This window comes from Pyrus communis, chromosome 12, assembly GCF_963583255.1.
Source record: "Pyrus communis chromosome 12, drPyrComm1.1, whole genome shotgun sequence".
Lineage (NCBI taxonomy): Eukaryota > Viridiplantae > Streptophyta > Magnoliopsida > Rosales > Rosaceae > Pyrus > Pyrus communis.
The window spans coordinates 6,381,957-6,405,664 of record NC_084814.1 but is presented as its reverse complement, the minus strand read 5'-3'; the positions used below and the strand labels follow the sequence as shown (position 1 = coordinate 6,405,664).

At 37.7% G+C, this 23,708-nt stretch overlaps 2 protein-coding genes, 6 non-coding genes and 1 pseudogene across 9 annotated transcripts; all 9 read right to left on the bottom strand.

Moving 5' to 3' along the window:
- Nucleotides 1-97: 97 nt before the first annotated feature.
- Nucleotides 98-8,417, bottom strand: LOC137711371 (asparagine--tRNA ligase, chloroplastic/mitochondrial). Its single transcript, XM_068450604.1, has 15 exons — nucleotides 7,868-8,417; nucleotides 7,621-7,689; nucleotides 6,989-7,099; nucleotides 6,523-6,627; nucleotides 5,673-5,810; nucleotides 4,858-4,938; nucleotides 4,057-4,134; nucleotides 3,885-3,953; nucleotides 3,709-3,783; nucleotides 3,493-3,576; nucleotides 3,173-3,259; nucleotides 2,143-2,238; nucleotides 1,947-2,021; nucleotides 1,075-1,201; nucleotides 98-400 (listed from the first exon to the last, which is right to left on the bottom strand). The coding sequence occupies exons 1-15, from the start codon at nucleotides 8,279-8,281 to the stop codon at nucleotides 285-287; spliced, it is 1,725 nt and encodes a 574-aa protein (XP_068306705.1). The 5' UTR covers nucleotides 8,282-8,417; the 3' UTR covers nucleotides 98-284.
- Nucleotides 8,418-10,657: 2,240 nt separating this feature from the next.
- On the bottom strand, nucleotides 10,658-13,382 carry LOC137709964 (uncharacterized; annotated as a pseudogene).
- Nucleotides 13,383-14,757: 1,375 nt separating this feature from the next.
- On the bottom strand, nucleotides 14,758-18,278 carry LOC137710925 (uncharacterized). 2 transcript variants are annotated; one of them, XM_068450088.1, is made up of 5 exons: nucleotides 18,178-18,278; nucleotides 16,128-16,163; nucleotides 15,441-15,518; nucleotides 15,236-15,340; nucleotides 14,758-15,094 (listed from the first exon to the last, which is right to left on the bottom strand). In XM_068450088.1, the coding sequence occupies exons 2-5, from the start codon at nucleotides 16,137-16,139 to the stop codon at nucleotides 14,978-14,980; spliced, it is 312 nt and encodes a 103-aa protein (XP_068306189.1). In that variant the 5' UTR covers nucleotides 16,140-16,163; nucleotides 18,178-18,278; the 3' UTR covers nucleotides 14,758-14,977. The 2 variants fall into 2 exon arrangements, with proteins under 2 accessions (XP_068306189.1, XP_068306190.1); XM_068450089.1 differs by having other exon boundaries at nucleotides 18,174-18,276.
- LOC137711803 (small nucleolar RNA snoR137) lies at nucleotides 15,738-15,875 on the bottom strand. Its single transcript, XR_011065148.1, has one exon. It is a non-coding gene; the product is annotated as a small nucleolar RNA snoR137 (small nucleolar RNA).
- Nucleotides 16,418-16,500, bottom strand: LOC137711784 (small nucleolar RNA Z159/U59). Its single transcript, XR_011065130.1, has one exon. It is a non-coding gene; the product is annotated as a small nucleolar RNA Z159/U59 (small nucleolar RNA).
- LOC137711783 (small nucleolar RNA Z159/U59) lies at nucleotides 16,804-16,886 on the bottom strand. Its single transcript, XR_011065129.1, has one exon. It is a non-coding gene; the product is annotated as a small nucleolar RNA Z159/U59 (small nucleolar RNA).
- Nucleotides 17,181-17,263, bottom strand: LOC137711785 (small nucleolar RNA Z159/U59). Its single transcript, XR_011065131.1, has one exon. It is a non-coding gene; the product is annotated as a small nucleolar RNA Z159/U59 (small nucleolar RNA).
- Nucleotides 17,493-17,574, bottom strand: LOC137711786 (small nucleolar RNA Z159/U59). The gene has a single exon (XR_011065132.1). It is a non-coding gene; the product is annotated as a small nucleolar RNA Z159/U59 (small nucleolar RNA).
- LOC137711787 (small nucleolar RNA Z159/U59) lies at nucleotides 17,802-17,882 on the bottom strand. Its single transcript, XR_011065133.1, has one exon. It is a non-coding gene; the product is annotated as a small nucleolar RNA Z159/U59 (small nucleolar RNA).
- Nucleotides 18,279-23,708: the final 5,430 nt, after the last annotated feature.

Genomic DNA, 23,708 nt, shown 5'->3' with positions numbered 1-23,708 from the left:
GATGGATTCTAAATTTTAAACAAACATCAATGGCGTTTCTAGGGTTTCAGAAAGAACATTAAAAATAAATAAATAAATAAAAAACCAAAGACGGGAGATCCTAGAATGATTTCACTGGGAATGTGCTACCGCCCCATAAAATGGGTTGGTCAAGAAAAAAGCCACAAAATGGCGACAAACGAGCAGAAACAAATACGGACTTATCCTCCAGGTCTATATACACGAGTTAACAAATTAGTAATACAAATTGAGGGAAATTTATTCCGCAACTGAAAGCAAACGCTTTAGAACTCTGCCGAACCAGGTGCCCGGGGAAACGGAATAGTATCTCGAATGTTGTCTATCCCAGTTGCAAACTGTACAAGCCTTTCAAAACCCAAACCGAAGCCTGCATGAGGAACTGGAGAAACAAGGAAAATGGAGATCAAGTATCAAATCATTTATCTACTCGGAATACAGAAGCTTCAGAAGTATAACTATTATACATTATCCAAGGTTTTATCCTTCTCCTACAACTAGACGAATATGAATATCTTCACCGAAACTGTTCCAGTACTCTTTATGCAGCAAGTGAACCAAGGACAATTATTTTAGGTATGGAATATTGTTATCGTACGCACAATATTGCAGCACGCGCTCGATGCTTCTATAAGAACAAAAGCGTGGAGGGCTACGAGATAATTCACAACGGCTAGATCTAATAAATTGAGTCCAGAAATAAATGTAATTTAACATATTGGATGGTGCCGGACTCTACATCATAGCAGCCAACAATATTTTATCACTGCAACAGTCATTAAACAGTGCCTACTTTCAAATTTGCCCTCTCCATGTCTAACTGTGCCACTTGAGTCAGGTATAAGTTTTGGTGAGAGAACATGAAAAGAAAAGGATTGTAGAAGAACAAGATCGGTGGGTGGGATGTGTATAGTTGGGTGTTCGAGTCAGTATATTTAGACACATTGTGGGGGATAATGAGGGTGGAAGAATGTCTCTGTATGTTTTTTAAATTCAAGCTCAGATTTTCTAATTGAGTAGAAGCACATGATTCTAAACAGTCAGCAAATGGAGTACCTGAACCGTAACGACGCAAATCAAGATACCACCAGTAGCTTTCCTTCTCCAGCTTTAATTCATCCAACCGATCTTCTAAATATTCAAGCCTCTCTTCTCTCTGGCTTCCACCAATAAGCTCGCCAACCTGACAGAAGTACATCAATATACGGGGCAAAACAAAATTAACTATTGCCGTGGACAACACCAGCTAACTAAGGGAAACAATCTAGGAATGACAAGATATGTTACTAATACTGAATGACATGAAATTAGCCAAATGTTGACGGACGTGTCTGTGAAGACTTTCTTGTCACAATGCTGTGTCAGCACACGAGATATTAAACTAAAGGCTGTTGACAAAATTAATACAAAAATTCACACGAGGACACAGTTTAGCAGTATAACTAAATACATGACAAATGCAACCCTCCCAAAATAAAGTAAGCATCTTACTCTTGTTGCTTCTTGCCACCCATTTAGTAAATAAGACTATGTTTGCCAGGTCTTGTCATGTTTCTGTCTTCGTCTTATCTTACGTTATGTCGTCTTAGTCAACAGCCAACCCAAAAAACATAAGTTGCCACTATAGACCTGACTCTGACTAATTGCCTCAACACGACTGACTGCTGAGCCAAAAACCTTGGGGTTTTACAACATTTTCCTTTTATTATCATTGGTAATTCACTGATCAACTCAAATAATGCATTTTCAGGCTTTTTACAACTAAGAATAACATCATACATATATATATATATATATTTGTAATGAGGAGTTGAAAAGTACGTATGACATGTCAGCATACCCGCTAAAATAAATTTCAAACCAAATTTTATTAACAGATATTTAGAGGGCAGCTATAATAGAAATGAAATGGTAGACGCTAAGATTACCCGAGGAACCAACATATCCATTGCTGCGACAGTCTTTCCATCATCATTTTGCCGCATGTAAAATGCTTTGATCTCCTGAAATGGTAATGTGTCTTGAATGCTTCAGAACAGTAATTCGATAAATGGAATAAAATGTCATAATTAGTTTTTCCTTTCTACCATAGATGAGAAAAAAGTAGAACAGAGAGGTTCATGCCTTTGGATAATCTCTGACAATTACAGGGCATCCCCTAAATGCCTCTTCAGTTAAATAACGTTCATGCTCACTCTGCAAATCACAACCCCACTTGACCTGATAATAAATGTTGAATAGGAGTTCAGAATATAAGGTCGAAAACATTCTGAAAGTTAAACAGTGATAAAGAATAGTAGTATTGCTACAAATGTACCAGTATACAACGATGGAACTAAACACTATCTTTTGTAACCAGAGAACACTACATGAAAACTGACTCTCAAATGTTTTAAGAACTGAAAATTTCTCAAATAAAAAAATAAAACAAATTATGAGTGTCTTCTGACTCACTGAATTTAATCAACAAAGTTTTTCTTTTTCTAAAGTATTCTTAAAGAGGCATCATCCAATATCATGAAACATCGGCCTAAGTCACCATTCACATGCATAAAGCTGTCTTATCAAAATGTCAGAAAGTAGCAATCCAGTGGGAGGCTATCCAAACTATACATGTCAATAACATTACTGCCACTGGTACCTGGTCCAGGACTTGTTTGGAAGTGCTTTTAAAATGGCTGAAAGGGCTTTTGGTGGAAGTATTTTTGAGTACCGAAAAAACTTTTAAGTGCTTCCAGCAAGAAGCACCAATTATGTGCTTCTTAGAGAAAGAACTTTTAAGTGCTTTTTCAGGATTCACTTGCATTTTTACTAAGAATTAGTTCCAAAAGCAACCTCATCAAAAGCACTTTCGGTAATTTTAAAAGCACTTCCAAAAGAGCCTCCAAAAAGTAGCAAGCAATTTTATGGTTACTGGAAGATTTAAATATTAACTAAATCTTCTCAAAAAGCTCTGAGGAGAAATGGTTACGATGAAGTCAAATTATAGTGTTGTACACAAATAGGTCCACAGAAGACTATTGAAGGCTATCTGTACAGGTTACACTACATACACACTAAAACATTGTTGACTTAGATAACCATCATAGAGAAATTAGTTCACAACAGAGAGCGGTAACATTATTTGTTAAAAGCTTTAAGTAGTTGGCCATACTGGGAATTCAAATTTCTTATTTGCTTTAAGAAGAAGTTCGACTGCATCAGTATAAGTCAACTGCACGAAGTCCTTCTCAGCCACATCCTGTTGATGGATGCACAAAGAGAGAGAGAGAGAGAGAGAGAGAGAGAGAGAGAAAGAGAGAGAGGAAAGAGAATGAGGGACAATGATTAATGGAACCTTGGAAAACAAGCCATTTAGCTTAGTCATCACATGAATACCCATTTCAGGAAAAAAAAAAAAAAACAAAAACAAAATATATGGAGCGAATTTATGTATAACATAAAATGAGGACAAGTTACAGCAAGAGGTCATACACTCAATCGACCAATGATTCCTTTCTCAATCCAAGAGTTGAAAAATTCCATGTCTTCCTTGCAATTTTCGAGGATGTGTCTCACCTTCAAGCATGGAAGTAGATGTTACTCTAAAATCCAAAATAACAATATCTTGACAACTTTACCACGCTGGTGAGTTTGCAAGAACATGGTCAGACAGTAGTGTTGAGGAAATAGCTTTGAAAGGTAACATACTACATACTGGAGATAGGCACTTGCACAGGCCATGTCATCATTCAGATCAGCAAATGCAAGTTCCGGTTCAATCATCTTAACCAAGGCAGAATAGGGAAAAAATTATCAGAAAAATACAACCAAAACAGCTAAAGTAAAGAAACGGATGTGTATGAAGAAAAGAGAGCTAAATTTACCCAAAATTCAGCCAGGTGCCTAGAAGTGTTGGAATTTTCAGCCCGAAATGTGGGCCCAAATGTATATACCTGGAAAAACGATGCATGGATTTATCTTGGAAAAAATTACACTGATTGTGATTCCGATCGGTAAAGTGAGGATAAGAACCAATGCAGTTAAGAAAATACATACATCAGACAGAGCAGTAGCATAGGTTTCAGCATTGAGTTGGCCAGAGACAGTCAAAAATGCTGGCTTCCCAAAAAAATCCTGACATCAAAATAGTGAAATGAAAACTCACAAATGGAAGTCACAACAACGGAAATTAACAAGATGACCCAGTTTCTTTGGTCATTTTCAAATATTATCAAGCCCAGTCTTACTGGAAGTAACAGATTCAAATGAATTTCGAACACCACTCCTGTTATTAAACACAGAACAAGAAGGGATGACATAGTATAATTAACAACAATTTCATCATTAATACAAAACTGCACTTTTGAGTTTACAACCTCTTTTGTAGTTGCGCAATGTAAAAACCTCCCAACACCAAATAGCAAAATTAAACTGTTATTTACTATGGATAGTTTACCGTTGTCTACAGATTTGAGTCTCAATTTCTCAACAGTCGACATCCTGGATAACATCATTGAGGGTTCCTTGAGATATTAAATTTGTATACTAGGAAATCAATCTTGAAGTTTATCTAACTTACTAGTATAACAGTGCCATTTAATTTGGTAATACCACATGAAGCCAAATGACCTCATATTAATTCACCATGAATTTAATTTGATAAGATTCAAACATCATATGAAGTCCAAATAAGATATGGGGAAATTCAAAACGCAAAGCACCATGCCATAATTTTTATAAATTAAAGTATTAAATATTTATAAATATCTAAGGTACTTTTCTTGATTCCCTTTACCTATGCATAAGAATATACTTTGCTTAGTTATAACTTAGAATATGGAAATTCATCCAACTCACTTGTGACCAATCAACTAGGCCATCCTTCGATTTTGGAATGCCATCCACAGGAGAATGAGAGGCTTCTCTAGAACTTGGAATCTGTTCATTAAACAAATACAAGAGTTAACAGAAGTATTTAGCAACATACAGCAGATTTAAAATCAATGGCAGTAGAAGAAGACTAAATGCAGTACTAATATTCTAAGTGGCCTCTTAGCTATATATCTCCAAGGAGGCACTAGGATACAAGGAAACAATTAAGGAAACAAATAAATTCAGTTCAAGGTAGAATATTTTCCTTGGAAAAACATACACGTATAACATAGAGAGGGAAATATTCTTGTGGCACACAGTATGGAAAACATAAAATTGTTCATTTCGTTAGACTAAAACTGGACAACACATTCAGGGAAGAACCAACCGAATTAATAATCTAAATTCAGTGTGGCGGCATAATCTTCTTATGTTACCAGACTATCTTTTGAAATTTTAATGTATAAATATTACGTAAGGGTTTGTCTGAATAGCATATAAAACAAGAAAGGAGTGAATAAACATGCTGCATAGGGTCGTGCTATTTCAGCACTTCAGAGGAACAGCAATCTTTGAACCAAAACATAATAAATTAACTTTTAATCCACAGTGCTCACCAAAGAGACTACTTTTGAAATTTTAATGTATAAATATTACGTAAGGGTTTGTCAGAATAGCATATAAAACAAGAAAGGAGTGAATAAACATGCTCCATAGGGTCGTGTTATTTCAGCAGTTCAGAGGAACAGCAATCTTTGAACCAAAACATAATAAATTAACTTTTAATCCACAGTGCTCACCAAAGTAGTCACACAAAATTGTTCACCTGCTCCTTCGCAATCTGAAGCAGTAATGATGGGACTGGAAACCCATACAAATCCATTTTCCTGGAAAAACTTGTGAGTAGCATATGCCAAAGCATTTCTCACTCTTGCAACCTAAAATCATCACGAAAAAAAAGTAAAGATAATTGAAGAAGACACCGTAACTCCAAAAGCAAATATTCAAAGACGCACATAAATTGTTTGCCATGCCGGAGTTGTCATTCTCAGTCAGTTAAGGATATATCTCAAAGTAATTATTACTGAATTCAAGCCTAAACATACCATTACAGATTGATGCACTAAATACATTGGAGCAGCAATTGAAAATACAAGGTTAAGTAAGTGAGTTACTATTGGAAAAGTAAACATAAAAAAAAAATTGGAGTTTTGAAAAAAGCATTGCATGATATTACAAAACTGCACGACCTGTCACTTCAGCTTGAGCAAATACATGCTAAAACAAAATTTACTGAGGCAACCATCAAAGGTCAGTTTCACACAGCTCACTTTGAACTGAAAATTAGCAATCACCAATATCATAATGCATTGTTTAATGTCTCGCCAATACATTTAAAATAAAATTCTAGTTTGATAAGTAACCAAACTGTGAGATGAAACAACCAAAACAATTAAGACATAAATGGAAGGCTGATTTGAACACCAATCAACTACAAAGAGACCTGTCTAAAATGGAGCGATGACAACATATGGCAAGTTAGATAAAATAAAAGAAAATAGAAGCATAAAACTTAAAAAGATTAATGGAACTAATGGCATTTGTAACTGTAGTGAAACAGTAAGAAACAAAGGAAATGACAGCACATACCGCACCAAAAGTATTTGTTCTCGGCCGAAGATGAGCTTTTGTTCTCAAAAATTCTCTACTGACCCTTTTCTTTTGGATGGGATACGAGGGATCACTCTTTCCAACCTACAAGATGGAGAACGTTAACAATTATTCTATTTGTTTTGTTAGCATAGTAGAAGCTTGTGTGATTTCACATGAAATGCAGATCAGTATTTACATATATAAAGAAGCAATTCTATATTTTCTGTTTCCACTTATCAAGGTCATTTTGTCAGAGAGAGACTCCATTGCAGCTTATAATCATAATTTAAAGTCGATAATTAGAATCTTCTCTCTTTGTTCAGTAAAGATTAACGATCTACATGAATAACATTCGTTATGGTAGTTAGAACTTAGATGCATGGAAGCAACAACACAACTGACTTGGAATCTACCAGAAATAAGAGAGCCATCAAGCAACACATAAATGACAGGAAATACTAACCAGAACAATTTTGTTGACCTTCAATTCCACTTTCTGTTTTGATCCTTGGCTGGCAGATATTATCCCTTGCACCCATATTGATGCACCAGTTGTGATTGAGCCAGATTCTACCTATCAATAAGCTCCACAGCTTGAAGTAAAGACATGATGGTATGCCACATATTCCATTAAATTATCAGGAAATTAATATCCCCATAAAAATTTGCTTACTTCATCAAAAAAGGGTTACAGAACAAACGCACATTCATATAGATAGAACTCTTCTCTTCAGCCAATGAATGCAGATAGAACTCGTTCAACCCAAATAAAGTGATCACAAACATACATAACCAATAGTTATTACACGAAAATCAAGCTGTGGGCTAACCCAAGTGGCTTACAACTCATTGGTGTGAAGTAAAATTACAAGCAAATACAAAAATTATAAGCACATATCTGTTGTACTTTTATGCGCAAGCGGAAGCGAATTCTAACAAAATACCAAATATCAACGTTGTAGGCGAAAGCTAAAACAAACAATCTCAAAAGAACACAAGAGATTTACGTGATTCAACGCCAAATACAAAAATTATAAGCACATATATACATGGATAGAAACACACATTTTGCTAAACAGTGATTAGTAACAGTACCTGATCATAACCTTCAGCATCTGAGCCCAATACACATTGCATGTTTGAGAGACACGACCCATCATTAACCTAAATGTGCAAAATTTAACACCAAACTCATATTATTAAGCCACAAATAAAACATTTTTTGTTAATTCGATCGATCTTCCAATCTAATCTAAACTACGAGGCGTCAAATTCAGGTGCAAATTGTAACTGAAACATTAGGGGAAAAGAAAGGTTGCATGAATTATGCTGTTGCTATTACCTCAATGAATGTAACGCTGCTTTGAACTCGGAGAGTACGAACCCAACCCATAACCACCAAGCTCTGGCCCAGGCGCTCGAGCCCCTCATCGGACCCTCCCTTGACATCCACAACCTTGAGCTTCTTCCTGAACTCCCCAACTCTGTTGTTGCCGCCTTCGGACCTCCGCTCTTCAGCAATTTCCGGTTTCGTCCTCTCGGCAGCTCCGCCGGAGTGGAGAGCTGCGGAGATGAGGGTACAGAAGGACCTCCGGCGAGGGACGGCGGCGGCGCGGGAGAGGCGGGGAAGAAATGGCGGGAAAATTGGAGTTGGGGTGCGGCAGGGAAGTGGGGTTCTGGGGTAGAAGGAGAGGAGCCGGAGGGTGGAGTAGGGATTGAACCGGAGAGAAGGGGATGGTGCTAAGGCAGCAGCCATTTTTTCTGCTGGAGTGGTGCTTTTGATATCCACTCGCACTTTCGTGTGGTCTCGACAAAATTAGAGGGAGAATCAATCATGTGTTCGCTGCTAAAACGAGTAAGGTGCGGTGTTGATTTGGTTCGATTTGGTTTGGTTCGGTTTAGTTAGGTTTTCTTCGAAGGCGAATCGAGATCATATTACGGGCACGGATTTGGATAGGGACTGGCTCAGCTATATGAAAAAAATTAATATATTAGGTACATAGGTGCCGTGCTTTATTGTCAAAACAAAAAACAATCATGTATATGCACTCTAGTGGGAGTTCGATCTCTCTCTTCTAACTCACTAACGCTAATCAGTGGTGGAGCCAATGTAGGGGCATTGGCTACTGCTTTTCCAATAACATATAAATGCCTATTTCGTTTGACCCTGTACCAGCTAGATAAACGAAATAAAGAGACCTTTAATCAAATATTCTTTAAATTGACACAAACTGAAATTGCATTGGTTGTGTTCTTTTTCACTTAAAAAAAATTTAGCATACTAATTCTCAAACAAGTGAAAGACTTTAATCCACGCAGACTTCATATCTCCTAATTTGAAGCTTCTCTAGTGTTCAAGTTTGGTCAGGCACCCTTCATTGCACTTGATTGTATCACGGAATCCCACATGATGTATATTTCTCATCTTGGGCTTGTTGGGACTTTCAGGGTGCGTTTGCTGCACCAGACTGTCTCGGATTGGACTAGCTTCAGGGACTAAGCTGGACTGGCTTAAACTAGACTAAGCTGGACTGATTTAGTAAAGCGTTTGGTGCATCGTCAGACTAAGAAGTAGGACTACAATATTATATTATTTTATATTAATTTAATATATACTAATTAATATTTTATTATTACTTTATCTTTTTCCTTCTTTTTTTTTTCCTAGAATCATCCTTCTCCAATATCTGTAACCTTCATTTTTCACTCCACCTCTTCATCTCCCTTTCCCTTTTTCCCCATTTTTGTCTCTCTGCCTCTCCCTCCTATTTCCCTTTTCTCCCCATTTTTGCCCCATCTTTTTTTTGGGGTCATGTTTTGCAGAAAGACACAATCTTTGAGAGACCCACAGGAGGGAAAGAGAGAGATATCAAAATCAAAGGTTGCTTTCTTGCATGTTTTGGTTCTTCCAAAAACAAAAAACGCAAGAGTACTACGATGTCCTCTGTGAGTCTGTTCTTGCATCTTTGAGAGACTCATAGGCAATGTCTCACTCCCCTTTTCTTCTTTTTTTTTCTCTCACTTCACCTCTGTGCTCTCCCATCGCTCTCTTTGTATTTCTTTTTTCTTTAGATTTGGTACCTGTATTTTCTGGGAAAATCATAGTTTGGTCAAGAAAAATCACTCTAAGTCACTGCACTCATGCTAAAGTTTTCAATCTTGTTGTTGGTGGAAGAATCTGGGTCACCATGAGACCCATTTTTGCTGTCGTTCGGATCAACCCAGATGGCAAAAAACCCCAAATCACCGACCCAAATGCCAAAAGGGTGCTAGGTTTACCGGACGATGGAGATCGGCGATAGTCGTTTCTAGTTTGGTCAGTGGAGAAGGGAAGGATGATGCTGCTCATGCGGGTTTGAGCGATGCTACTTGCAGAAGAGGGAGACGGGACTAGCAATCCCGTAGTTTTTGGGGATCCTCGTTAAGAACTAGTAGCGAGGTGAATAATCCAAGTGAGTCCGACCTAAGCTCATTAAATCTAATCCTGGTGCAGATCAAACAAAGGACTACAGTCTAGTCCAGTCCAGTCCCCCCTAATCCGGTCAAACAAACGGGCCCTCAAGGTTTTTGTATTGATTTGGAATATCTTTTACAGAAAAAATATTATAAATTGGCAACTATAAGTTAATTATGATCAATTTTTGGAAGCTTTAACTAATAAAAAGAGCTTGAAAACTTTGAGTTTTAATGATAAGGACAGAATAAGGGGTAAAGTGAATAATACCAGAATTGACTTTTTAGTGTAAAAATGTGGTTTTTCGTTAAAGTGAACCGTATCGGGAGCTTTTCGTTAAAGTTCCCTTTATTTTATGGCTCCGTCATTATAAATTTCTAATTCCGCCACTAGCGCTAATTTTTCTTAATAATCCAAACTACTCAATAGTCAAGAAATGAACAGTCATGGTTGAATTGAGGAAATACTATTTTTACTTCTTAATGTAATGGATATAAAACCAAACTACCGAGTAGCGCGGACTATTGAAGACTTATCCCACAAACGCTATGGCTCTACTAAAGAATAAGGCCCCGTTTGGCACACCGTATAAGACACCGGATAGTACTAATAATACGGAGTACGATGTTTAGTGTCGTTTGTATTAAATAGCCACCAGATTAAACAATCCGGTCCCACCTACTTTATACGGTAAACACCCGCTTGTTTATCCTCTCCAAAACCATGGTGCAATTTAGTCGGGTCCTTCCTCTCCAGACGCAGTTGCTGTCTCTGCTCTAGGATAGTCATCCTTCTCAACGGTGATGATGTTGCCTCCCACCCAATCCCAAGCCTCCGTGACTATGACATTCGGGACGGCATCACCATGCTTGGTAGCCAGTACCTGAGCGATGCAGAGCCCACTAATTCCACCGCCCACCACCACGCAGTCAACAGAGATGAACATCTTCTTCTTCGTTTCCCCTCCTTCCCACAAATTCCAAAACCCAATTCCTCTGCCGGCGAACTTGCAAAGCAGAAACGTAGTTCCCTTCCATCTTTTTCTTCTTCTTCTTCCTCTTCAGTTCTTCCAGCGAACCCAGTCCTCCTACTTCGGTTCTTCTTCTTTCGCAGCCACTGTTTGATGGGTTCAACATCACCATTTGCTTGATTGGAAATTTAGCAATTTTAAACGTGAATTCTTGCAATGATTCAGAAAGTTAGCAATTTGAAAGAGAAAAAAAAAAAATTCCTCCACTTGCATCTTCTTCTGGCTACCGGATCTCATTCCCTCTTCTCCACCGTTGCATTTCCGACCCCTACAAACAAACAAAGATTTCTCAATTTTTTTTTCTTTCCTTTTCTTATCTGGTTCAGTACCAAACACAGTATAAATAATATGATCATTAGTCCGATACTGCACCAAACACCCGATTAATTTAGTCAGTACTATCCGGTGACTATTTATCCTATCGAACAGAAATAGTCAGTATAATCCGAGCTACCAAACGAGGCCTAAAGTTATATTGTCAGTGTATGAAGCACTGCTCGCCAAATATAGCAGCCGCAGAACTCTAGGTCAAGGAACTCTCAATCTTTTGCATCTCCACTTTGATTGTTAACCAACTGAAAGGAGAATATGCCACCTATAATCTCACTAAGGATAACAATGATTCAGTTTGGGGATAGAAATGCTATATTTATCTCCATAACCACAAAAATTAACCATATTCATAACTGTAAATTAACTATCAGGGAGTATCCATAACCATACTCACCGGGTAACTAATTCTCTATAGGTTAACGGTTATTTTCATCTTCGTCAATACATATAATATATTCGTTCAGTTGACGCATTATAATTTAGTAAATATTAATTTCGTCATTAAACATTTGATGTATTAAATAATTCAATGAGCGATTAAATTAAAACATCAAATTTAAAACGGTAACTGTTATTGTCACTCCACATATATTATTTTGCACTCCTCACAAGTGTATTTTTCTTTCTAAATATAGAAAGTTTGGAGTACATAATGAGATTTCTAGAGTGCTAATAACAAACGATGTTGGATGATCTTTGATATCTCCCTAGGCACCATTGAATTATTATTGATTTTGATTCAAAACTTTTGAACTTTCCCATAAAATGCAACTCAAACAACGCAACTTTTGAATTCTTAAGGTAACAAGTTCGATGAATAATGAATATACATATACATATACATATATATATATATATATATAGTACTATTATATTATATATTAAATATTAATTATACTATATATTGCCATCCAGTACTTTGGTCTGGTGGTGTTCATCTTCACTTGGAAGTGAGAGGTCTTAGATTCGAATCTCGTGGATTGTGAATTAGATACCAACTTAGTAGGTTACCCATTATGTGGCTTACCAAACTCCCCTTCCCCTTTGTGTAAAAAATATTGATGTACTAAAAAAAAAAACATACTATATATTATTTGGATCAGATTCGGGTATGGATACAGATCGGGGACCCTTATAATCATATCCAAAACCATAACCGAATAATATCCACGTTTTTTTTCCTACATCCAAAATTAGGGGGTGGTTCGGTATGAGATCTCGAATCCCAACTGAAAATTTTTCGGGATGGGAATTTGAAGATCAATCCCGAAACTGAAAGTTTGGTATTCCTAATTTTCGAGATTTCTGAAATGTTTTCGGTATTCTAGGATGGATCGAGATTGGATTTTGGGTTTTGGGTTTTTGTGTTGAAATTTGAGATTTTCTGGAAGTGGACTAAAATTTGGGCTTTTCGCCAAAAATGTTATTCTCCAAATTCATATCAATTGAAACGTAGATTTTTTTTACCTCATATTAATTTGAAATTTCATACCAATTAAAATACCAGTTCATTCATACCAAGTCAAATTGATGTTCCAAAGTTCCAAACTACTTAATTTCATACTTCTATTTCTAATATAGTCTACTATCAAACTATTTAAATTCAACATTAAACATGTATGCAACCAAAATAAATATATACATTTTTTCAGTTAGGTTCGGGATTCCTGAACCATTTACATATCTCGAACCATTAAATATGTAATCTTGATTCATACTCCAAAAGGTTCGGGATCGATTTGGTATGGATGTCAAAAGTTTCGGTATTATTGGTTTGGAAATTTTTCGGTATAGGGTTGAGATTTTTTTGGTTTGGTTTGGGATTTTGGGGAAAAATTTCCAGCCTTATCCAAAATATACCCAAAAATTCATACCGAAATTCATTCCATTTGGATGGTTATCCACGGTTATCGAGTTTAACGGTTAGAATTGTCATCTCTAAATCTCATTATAGGGCTATACTTGGCCAAGATCGAAACACAACCCGAAAAATTTGAGAAGTACGAGATTCGAGAGTTTCCTCGGAGTGAGAAGAGTCATGTTGACGCACTTGCAAACATGGCATCCACTGTGGACTATCTGTTTTTAATTATATTCTTTTTGCTCCCTGTTGAGCAAATTCTTGTTGCTGAAGAAGCGACTAGAGAATTACAACAAAAATAAAATTATCTTGCAGAAGCCTTTCAAAGGAGTCTAGCGTATGTTCTCCTTCCTCGATTCATTTGCTGCAACTGCTCCAACTATTTTCATCAAATATTTCAAAAGTTTAAAATTTGTTCAGGGCCCCTCTGCTCATTCATATGTCCTCTATTCAATTTGCACACATGATGGGGTCGTAAGGGATCAATAATCCTTGAGGTTGAACCATGTAGACGTCTTGTTTTAAACGGATGCAAGAATGCATTACTAACATCTAACTGATCAAAAAACTAGTCATATTTAGTGACTAGAGCAAAAAGTAACCTGATTGTAACTAGCTTCAACAGGAGTACAGGTTTAATATGGGAGCATTGGGTGAGAGAGTAGAGTTTGAGGAAGGTGCAATATGTATGGATGGAGGGATTGGTAAAGGTGCAGACTTGGTATAGTATGAAACAGTGAGATCCAAAGATGGCGCCGGAGGAAGTGTAAGGTGAACTGGTTGATGACTGTGAGTCTGAGACTGTTGGTAGTAGGATCCAAACAATTATATCAAAATTCATTTAGGGGAGGCACGAATTTGAAGGAGTATTCTCATTGGGGAGAAATTTTTCATTGTGACGGGAACACAACAACAAAATATATTCATGTCCTACGAAGAGCAGTATCCAGTCTTAATTTTTTTGGATATATTTTAATGTCATATATATGTTAAACATATTTAGGCATTTATGTAGCAGCAAATTCCTTTTTGTATTATAATTTATTATTATTAAGGGGAGGGGGTTGTTTTGAAATATTACAATAATTTAGGACAGGAGGAGTTTCGAACCCGAACCGTATGAGTGAAAACCCAACACCCTATCCATTAGAATGTTTGACTACATGCATGTAGGAGCAAATTCCTTCAACTTTGAAAATATCGATCAAATTTGATTAAGAAATGAAGTTCAACTCACCTTACCCCATAATGCATGTCATGGTGGTTACAATGGCCCGAAACTCCCTAGTCATCAAAAGTAATTATCTGACAAAAGTTCATGTGAAATGGACTTTCGTTCATTTGGCTCAAACATTTGAGTATATCAATGACATTGAACAATTTTTGGGACCCTACATTGTATTTTTGAACCTGGATTAGCTTCTAACGCTCCAAATTGAATAATTAACGAACCCTATTTAGCTTCTCACACTCCAAATTAAGCAATTAACGGCCGGTTCAACTGGCCAAGGGAGACGAAAAACTGAGGAAATACAATAATAAAAGAGACATGAATACATGACAATGCCAAAACATTTTCAAAACGTAGACATTAATACATTGCAATTCACACTGAATCTTTCAAGAGGGGAATGCTGGATCGAGGTTGATTTACAAGAACACTATACCACAGGAAGTCGGTCTAAAAGGCAGTTAGTTTCCAACCTCGGTACTACAATTTTCGGTACCGAATCTATTTCCACAAAAATCATTAAAAGATCAATTACAATACATGTCATTTTGGATTCCTAAGGACAATAATGACAGAATCTCCGCGGAGGAACATCTTACTGATGAATCTATCTTTGTTGACAGGTTGGGCCTTCTTCTTGCCTTTTCCAGTCTTCGGTACCTGCATAGACAAATAAAAGTTGACAAAAATATCATTGGCGATGATAGGCTATGATAGGCGATGAAATCAAACACCACAGTTGTTGCCTAATGAGTCACAAGATGCGAAACAAACAAAATAAAGCACCAATGACAAAAGTACCTCGGTCCACATCTCTCTAACGTTTTCAAGCACCATGTTGCAATGTCTATCAAACGCTCTCACACGGCCAAGGAGCTTCCTGTTATTACGACAGTTGATGAGGACCTGCTTGCACAATCAGAACTAATTTGAATTAGAATTTTTTTTTTCTTGAAATGTAAAGCTCTAATGATCACAGAACTGTAAAATTACACGAAAGGATTACCTGAGTATTATTCTTTACACTCATCAGAAGAACAGAAAGTGGTCCGTTGTTAAATTCCTCTTCCTCATTCTTGATACCCTACATCAGTCAAGGTTTGACAAATATCAATTTATGTACTTTAGAGTATTGATAAGAGTTTAGGCGGTCTTTTATTTTGCGGAACAGTAAACAGAAAAATTATTTGGCAGTCTACAACATACGTGAGAAAGACAATTGTAAATGATTAGAGATGGCATCTCATTCAAGAATTGCAGGTTTTCTGATATATTAAACAAACAAAAAACCTAACTGGAGTAAAAATGTACCAGGAGACAGGTAACACGGTGCAAGCAAAAAGTATGCACGGTGCTGTTTAATACTGGCTATTTTTTCTATGCTTCGGAAACTTGAACATCCCCAACCAAAGTATACAGGGAGTTCACCATAAGAAGCAACCTTCTAAAGAAGTACTATGGGCTACCCTAAATACATAATCATACATAATTTAAGGGCTTCAAATCTTCAAATCACAAATAGAACACACCACTAAGTTTGTTTTTATATCAGACATTGCCAACTGCCACTAGACTGAAGTTAAAGCTTCCACTTTGAAATTCAGTACACAAAATTTTTTTCTTCAAATCTTCAAATCACAAAAAGTGGCATAAGAAACAGGAATTGAATTAGCCGAAGAGTAGAACAACTTACATCTACCTCCATTTGATCGGCTGGAAAGGCGGGGCACTAAACACAAAACAGAAAGAGAAGACTAGTCAGTACTTCAGTGAAAAGAGAAGGATTATAAGCATTCAACATATCAAGCTAATCAAATACTCATAAGGAAGTAAAATAAAAACACATCTTTGTACGAAAGAACATAAAAATAAAATTTAAAAAATAATTTATAGTTTGAAACACAGAACCAGAAATGACATGAAATAGACATATAACTGAATAGGCATAGTTTGAAAACATATAACATAGCCTCATATAAAATAGCCTCTTCAGTTCAGGTCTCCATATTTTTCCGCATGGAATATCTCGGAAGAACGAAAGTTAACTTTGAATCATCATGAGAGACAGCATAACTCCACCAACATATAGAACATACACACACACACACACACACACACACACATCTATCCCAAGATATGAAACTAGTTAAAAAGATTCACATCCCATGACCATTAATTCTTCTTTGACAGTGTCAAGTAACAAAAGTAAAAATTTGTTTATGGTGATGCAAGCAAATTATACACAAAATTTTAATCGAAGGGATTGTGTGAAAACACAAAACCTCAGGGCATGTCAGTACTATACTAATAATTAACCCACCAAAAGGAAAATAAAATAAGATACATAAGTGTATTAACACATAAACAAAGCCTCTTCAGTTCAGGTCTCCAAATTTTTCCGCATGGAATATCTCGGAAGAACGAAAGTTAATTTTGAATCATCATGAGAGGCAACATAACTCCATCAACATATAGAACACACACACACACACTTCTATCCCAATATATGAAACTAGTTAAAAAGATTCACATCCCATGACCATTAATTCTTTTTTGATAGTGTCGAGCAAAAAAAGTAAGAATTTGTTTATGGTGGTGCAAGCAAATTATGGACAAAATTTTAACTCCAAGGGATTGTGTGAAAGCACAAAACCACAGGGCATGTCAGTACTAAACTACTAATTAACCCACCAAAAAGAAAACAAAACATTGTCAAAGATACATAAGTGTAAACACATATAACAAAACCTCTTCAGTTCAGGTCTCCAAAATTTTCCGCATGGAATATCTCGGAAGAACGAAAGTTAATTTTGAATCATCATAAGAGGCAACATAACTCCTACACACAAACTAGTTAGGAACATTCACATTCCCTGACTATTTCTTATTTGACAGTGACTAAGCAAAAAAACCAAAATGTACATGATGCAAGCAATTCACGGAAAGAATTTCAATCGAAAGAGATGTGTGAAAACACAAAATACATCCGGGGATGTCAGTCCTAATTAACCCTCCAAAAAGAACATAAAGCATTGTCAATGTAAACAGACATAAAAATGCCTCTTCAGTTCAGGTCTCCAAATTTTTCCGCATGGAACATCTCAGATGTTAAAAGGTCTAGTTTAATCATCATAAGAGGCAACATAACTCCCACACACACAAACTAATTAGAAACATTCACATCCCCTGACTATTTCTTATTTGACAATGACTAAGCAAAAAAGCCAAAACTTACATGACGCAATTTACGGAAAGAATTGTAATCAAAGGAGACGCGTAAAAACACAAAATACATCCGGGGATGTCAGTCCTAATTAACCAACCAAAAAGAAGATAAAGCATTGTCAATCTAAACATACATAAAAAAGCCTCTTCAGTTCAGGTCTCCAAAATTTCCGCATAGAGCATCTCGGAAGATAAAAGGTCTAGTTTGATCATCATCAGAGGCAAAATAAATTCACTCAATGCACAACACAGACAGAGAACACCATATAAAAGCAGATACGAAAAGCACTTTTGCTCAGTCAAACAAAAAACCCCAAAAGGAATTCCTAAAGATATACGCACTTGCATTCAACCAGCACTAATTTCATCAAGAAAACTATAATTACACTAAGATATACATTATTTGGGGCATTAACATACAGCGAAAAACATAAATTGCAGGGATTTGAGGATACAGTAATGCCAATTAGAACGAAAACGAGTGAAACTTGTAAGGATTTGAGAACCTTAGTACCTACCGACAGAGGTGAAGAGGTCCAACACTGAGAGTCGTTGGATCAGCGGAGTCTAGGGTTTAAAGGAGGGTGGCTGGAGCGGGAGTGAGGGAGAACAGAGAGTCGATATAGGGGTATATATACATGGGCAATCCGGTATTTAACGTGGGCCTTGGAGTACAGGAACAGTGTTGGCTCTGTTGTTGTTGGACTAAACCCTGTGTTTGGATGCATAATGGAACTGTTACACTAAAAATTTCATTTTGAACCTTTCATAAGTGTATTTTTCTTCATAAATATATTTGAAATGCATAATGAGAATTTTAGAATGTTAATAATAATTCCTAAAGAAAAATGATAAACACACATCATTTTTTTTAGTACATCGATATTTGTACACTAAGGGGAGGGGGAGTTCTGCAAAGCCACACAATGGGCTCTAAAAATTTCATTTTGAACACGTCAAAAGTGTATTTTTCTTCCTAAATATATTTGAAGTGCATAATGAGAATTTTGGACTGCTAATAATAATTCCCAAAGAAAAATGACAAACACGCATCATGTTTTTTTTTAGTACATATAGGAAATTTGGGACTTACCTTTTGAACAAGGATTTGATGAGGAGTGATGAGAGGGATTAGAATAAATTTTGATCACCTTTGACTCTTCCTTGATTGAGCCGTTATTGTCCGTTACATGCGTGTGGGAATCTCGGTGTGTCTTGAGGATAATTTTGTCATTTTCACTCAAAAGTCCATGTGTCACCTCTATAATTTTCTTGATTATTTTTTGCTTCACAAATACCCTCACACCTGTTGGGCTGCTCACAGGAAAGGGCAGCAGGTGTAGCGATCTTCCCTTGCCTTAAGAAACATAAGATTGTTTCCTATTTTGATGTAGATTCTCACTTTAATTGGAAATTATATCCTTTTAGGAAAGGGAAATAAATCATTTTCAAAGTCTATATAAGTCTATCTTAAGTAGATTAAATCAATTTTAGAGAGTAATTTATTCTACCCTACAAGAGAGGAAATCCTAGAGGATATTTGTTCCCCCTCCCCTAGCAATCTTCTTCACTTGCCCATGCAAATTACTGTCTTTTGTTGCTTTGTTCGTCTTCACGCCGCACCAAGGTAAGAAAAAAAAAAAAAATTTCCTTGTCTTTTAATTTTTTGGGAGCCTCAGGGCTTGAAATTTGGCTTGACGGGGGTCTAGGATGTGTAAAAAAATGGTTGGGGAGCTATGACATGGCTGCTGTTGTGGGGCTGCTTCATCAGCTCAATGTGGCGGCAGCTAGGCTTGGGCTGAGGGTTAACGGCGCAAGCCTAGGGCTCGGCCTGTGGCTGGCATGGGCCAGGGCGCTGGGGTGCTTGGGTCTGGGCTGCTGTGCTTGGGCCCGTGTTAGAGAGAGGAAGAGAGGCTCGAGCCTCATTCCTTGGCTTAGTTTATGGGCCGCTGGACTTGGCCCGTGTGAGAGATGAGAGAGAAAGGAAGGCTCCAATTGGACTGGGTCGAGAGGCCTATTGGACCAAGAGAAAGATAGAAGCTAGCGCGGGCTGGTCTCCCTTGGCTACTGTCCTTGGCCCATGGGGCCTGATGCATTTTTCTTTATGCAACTGTCTAACTATTCTTCCTTGCATCATTGTAGAATTTCTTTTGAGCATGTCTTATTCAAGCCACAAAAGTGATTATGGTGTGCCGCCATTGTATCATCAAGGCAGGTCTTTGAGTAAAGTGGGCTACTTCAAGGCTGATCACTTCAAAATTAATTTTGATGACTCGTTCAAAGATTTCCTTAAAGCATATAGGCACACCATTTTGTCTGAGATGCGTGTGAAACGTGTCAATGAGGGTAGCAGCCATGAGCCATATAGTAGGGCTCGAAGAGCTATCAAGTTTCACCCTTACTACTTCGTGTTAGGATTTACTTTTCCCATGCCATGTTTCTTCCAAGAAGTGTTTTGCTCCATGAAGTGTGCCCCTGCTCAATATTCTCTAAATGCGATCCGTGTGATGGTGGGATTCCTCAATCTAAGCTAATTCTTGGTTTCGATCTGACCATCAACGAATTCTGGTACTTCTTTAACATAGGTCATATTGATGGTGTTGGGCAGCTGCGATTCAGCCATAGGCTCTTTGATCATTTGAGCAAGGGAGATCATGACTGAGCTAAGGAAACTTTGGAGATAAGTGGAAAGTGAGAGTCTGATTCTTCCCCTGAGCTGTGTGTTCTGACGATTTTCATCATCGGTAAGTAGATTGCTTTGTCTCTAGGCTGCTTTGTGCTTTTGCTGAGCTATTTTCTGATTTATTGACTATCATCCTCTATCTATGTAGATTCGAAATTTGGTTGAACTTCCAAGACTTTTCTAAATATAAATAAGGTGCACATTGCTTTAGGTATCCCTACTCAGTACCGTGAATGGCGTTGGATGCTTAGTCCTATTCGCTGGGAGAAAGGTAAGTTGCCTCCGAGAGAGGAGATAAAGTAGATCAAGGTGGATGCATTGGTTTGTCCGATCGCTATCGTGGAGCCTGTTGTGAATGAAGGTAGAAAGAAGAAATCTTCATCGCCTACTCAAGAGATATCGGTTTAGAAAAAGTTGAAGACTTTCTCCACTGCTCGTGAGGGTTCTTCTGCTGTCGAGAGACTTATGATTGACTTGACTTTTTCTAAGGGGAAGAAAGATTAGGCTGCTAAATCTGAGCCTGTGACGCCTGCTATGCCAAAGATAGCTAATACGATTATTGATATGATTACTCAGCGTAGAGGTTCCGTTGTGCCTCAGTGCCGAAGTTTGTACCAAGACATCCATTGGGAACTAAGTCTGGTTCACCTTTGGAGAGGCTTTCTATTATGAAGAGCGATAAGGTGGACTATGTTGCTAAAGTATCGCCAAGGCCTACTCATCTTACTGATGGAATTGATTCGCCTGTTGAGAAAGAAGAGACTGCTTGATGGGCAGTTGTGAGAAATCCACCAAGCATGTTTCTAGAGAGTCTGATGAGATTTGTGCACTTCTGAAGCCATATCTGCTTGAAGACATGGACGCGTGTGCTAAGCTTGTTGATGGCGTTAGAAGGGTTGTTTTCTTAAGTTCATTGAAGCATACGACCCAGTATAGGAGGATTGCTCTGTTTGCCATGATGTAGAAAACGGCGATTCTGGCTGCTGAGTCTATGCTCCTTGACCAAGGGGATACCAAGGTTGCCAAGGAGATGGCAACGACTATAACAGCTGAGGCTTATTCTTCTGCCGAGAGGATCAAAAAGTTGGAGTCTGAGCTCGTCGCTTTGAAAGGGTCTAATATCTCTGCCTCCACTTCTTTGCAGCTTGAGACTAATTTCCAGGAGATCATTGACTTGAAGACTAGGCTTAATGCGATCCAAGTTAAGTATGAAAATGTAAAGAATGAGATTGGTTGTTAGATACCTCAAATTCAAGATCTTGAATGTGCCGCTTCTCAGCTTCGTTCTACTGCTTACACAAAGGATGAAGAGTTGATTGCTGCTTATAATCAAGTGATCCACTTCTAGAAAATAATCAATAGGCTTGAACCCTAAGTGTTGGAACTCCAAGGTGTGTTGAAGATCAACGAAAGTCTGAAGAAGGAAATGGATGAGCTGCAGTGCGTTCGTGTTGGCCTGCTCGAGGAGAACGAGCAGCTGAAATGTGAAATGGTTGGACTTGAGGCTTCGCCAGGCCAATTTCTACAAGCTGGGTTATGTATATCATATTTTTGAGTTTGCTGGGAAAGACTTTGAGACCTTCTCTATTTCTCCAAAAGACTTGTTTGCCTTTACTTTTTAGGCATCCATTGGTGAAGTAGTCAGAGAAGTTAATGCCTAGGTTGTGGCAACTAAGGGTGAAGCGTTGGATGATATCGCTGTTGAGAGTGTGTAGCTGGTGAAGGTGTAGCGAATGAGTAGTCGTGGGATGTCCAAGCTGTTGAAAAGTAGTCTTCTAGGTAGCTTTTAGGATTTTCTTTATTTTCCTTGTTGCTTTTTGGTTTGCTTGAACTCCATTGGCCTTATTTGTTATTTGTCTATCAATTTTGCTAGAAAATTTAATAAACTTGATTCCTTCGTTTTTCATCATCTTCATTTCTTTTGTTTACACCCAACCTTTGACCTTTAGACTAGCGGTAGTCATGCTACTTTTCTATAAGCAGACAAGCCCACGTAGCCTATATAGTCGTGGGTTTTGATGTAAAACATTTGCAGAGTTATTAGCCATAAAATCGGCAGCTGAACTCCTTACTTACAGAATCGGAGTAACCACTTGGCTGTTTTGGCTTTCTTCAATCATTTGAGCCATGTGGCATGCATCACAACATACTAAAGGTTTATGGGACATGAAATTCACTAACCTTTCATATCAAAAGTACGCGGTTGTATGGAATTTCGTAGGCAAAGGTTTAAGAGAACTTTTTGCTCTTTATGTAACCAATTTCATGGGTTGCGTAACAAGTATCACAACAATTTAGGAATTAATGTAAATCTGAATGATCATTTCGCGTTTGGCGGAGATGAAGCTTATCAACTGCGTATCATGTCGGCAGTGAATAGAGCTTCGTATATGCACGCTAACTATTTAACCTTTCACAAAAATGTGTGGTTGTATAAGTTTAGCACGGCTTACTGCTCAAATGACAAGTCATATGTAGTATTCTAGAAACCGTAGGCTACTTTAGTGCACTCAGTAACAGTTTTAAAGTTCCAGAGTAATCGTCCATAGGGCGTATTATGTAATATGCCACTTCCGTCTCTAAGGCCCAGTTCCCTTTGGATTAGGCCAAAGAAAAAAAAATCCTTCAATTAGCTCAACCTTGAAAAATACCATTGTGGCTACTTTTAGGAATCCCAGCGCAAGCCATCGTGCACCCACATAGGTCTACTTTCACGTCTGGATATTCAAAGTGTATAGTTTATCCTGTCGCATCGAATAGTAGACCTATATGGATGTCGAGGGATTAGTTTACTTTCTCGTAATGGAGAGCAAGGTTGGTCCCCAAGGGGTGCAATTCCTGCGATAGTTTCCAGAAATGGCGCAATCTTCAATGAGAAGCAGGAGTGATCAGTTGTTGTAGGTATATAGTCGAGCCGAGCTTATGAATAACTTCTTCAATCTTTAAAGAAATGTATCAACTTTACTGGAAGGTAGAAAGTGCATAACAACTGGATAGTCCTTGGCTTGCGAAGTAGTGCCCGTCGAGCTGCTTGAGTCTTCAGGCTTTGATGTAGCGAGAGGTCACACATGGTACTTCCTCAAATTGTAGGCATTCCATTGCTTTTCAATTTCTTTGTCGTTCATGGTGTTGAGGGTGTAGCTACCTTTGTCGCTTACTCTATTGATTTTGTACGGACCTTCCCAAAAGAGATCTATATTTTTAGAGATTTATCTACAGGTAGTGATGAAGGTTTTTCTTAGGACTAGATCTTTGGGCTGGAACTACTAGATCTTAGCCCAGTTGTTGTAGCTAGAGACGAGCTGCTGCTGGTAGGCTATAATGCGGGTGATGACCTTATCACATTCCTCCTCTGCCAGATCTAAG

Coding starts and splice junctions, on each gene's coding strand:
- LOC137711371 (XM_068450604.1), bottom strand. CDS start 8,281: ATGGCTGCTGCCTTAGCACCATCCCCTTCTCTCCGGTTCAATCCCTAC. Junction 7,100..7,620: donor ATGCTGAAGGTTATGATCAG/GTACTGTTACTA, acceptor GCTTATTGATAG/GTAGAATCTGGCTCAATCAC. Junction 3,260..3,492: donor GAATCATTGGTCGATTGAGT/GTATGACCTCTT, acceptor ATCCATCAACAG/GATGTGGCTGAGAAGGACTT.
- LOC137710925 (XM_068450088.1), bottom strand. Junction 15,341..15,440: donor GTGTAAAGAATAATACTCAG/GTAATCCTTTCG, acceptor TTGTGCAAGCAG/GTCCTCATCAACTGTCGTAA. Junction 15,095..15,235: donor TTAGAGAGATGTGGACCGAG/GTACTTTTGTCA, acceptor TTGTCTATGCAG/GTACCGAAGACTGGAAAAGG.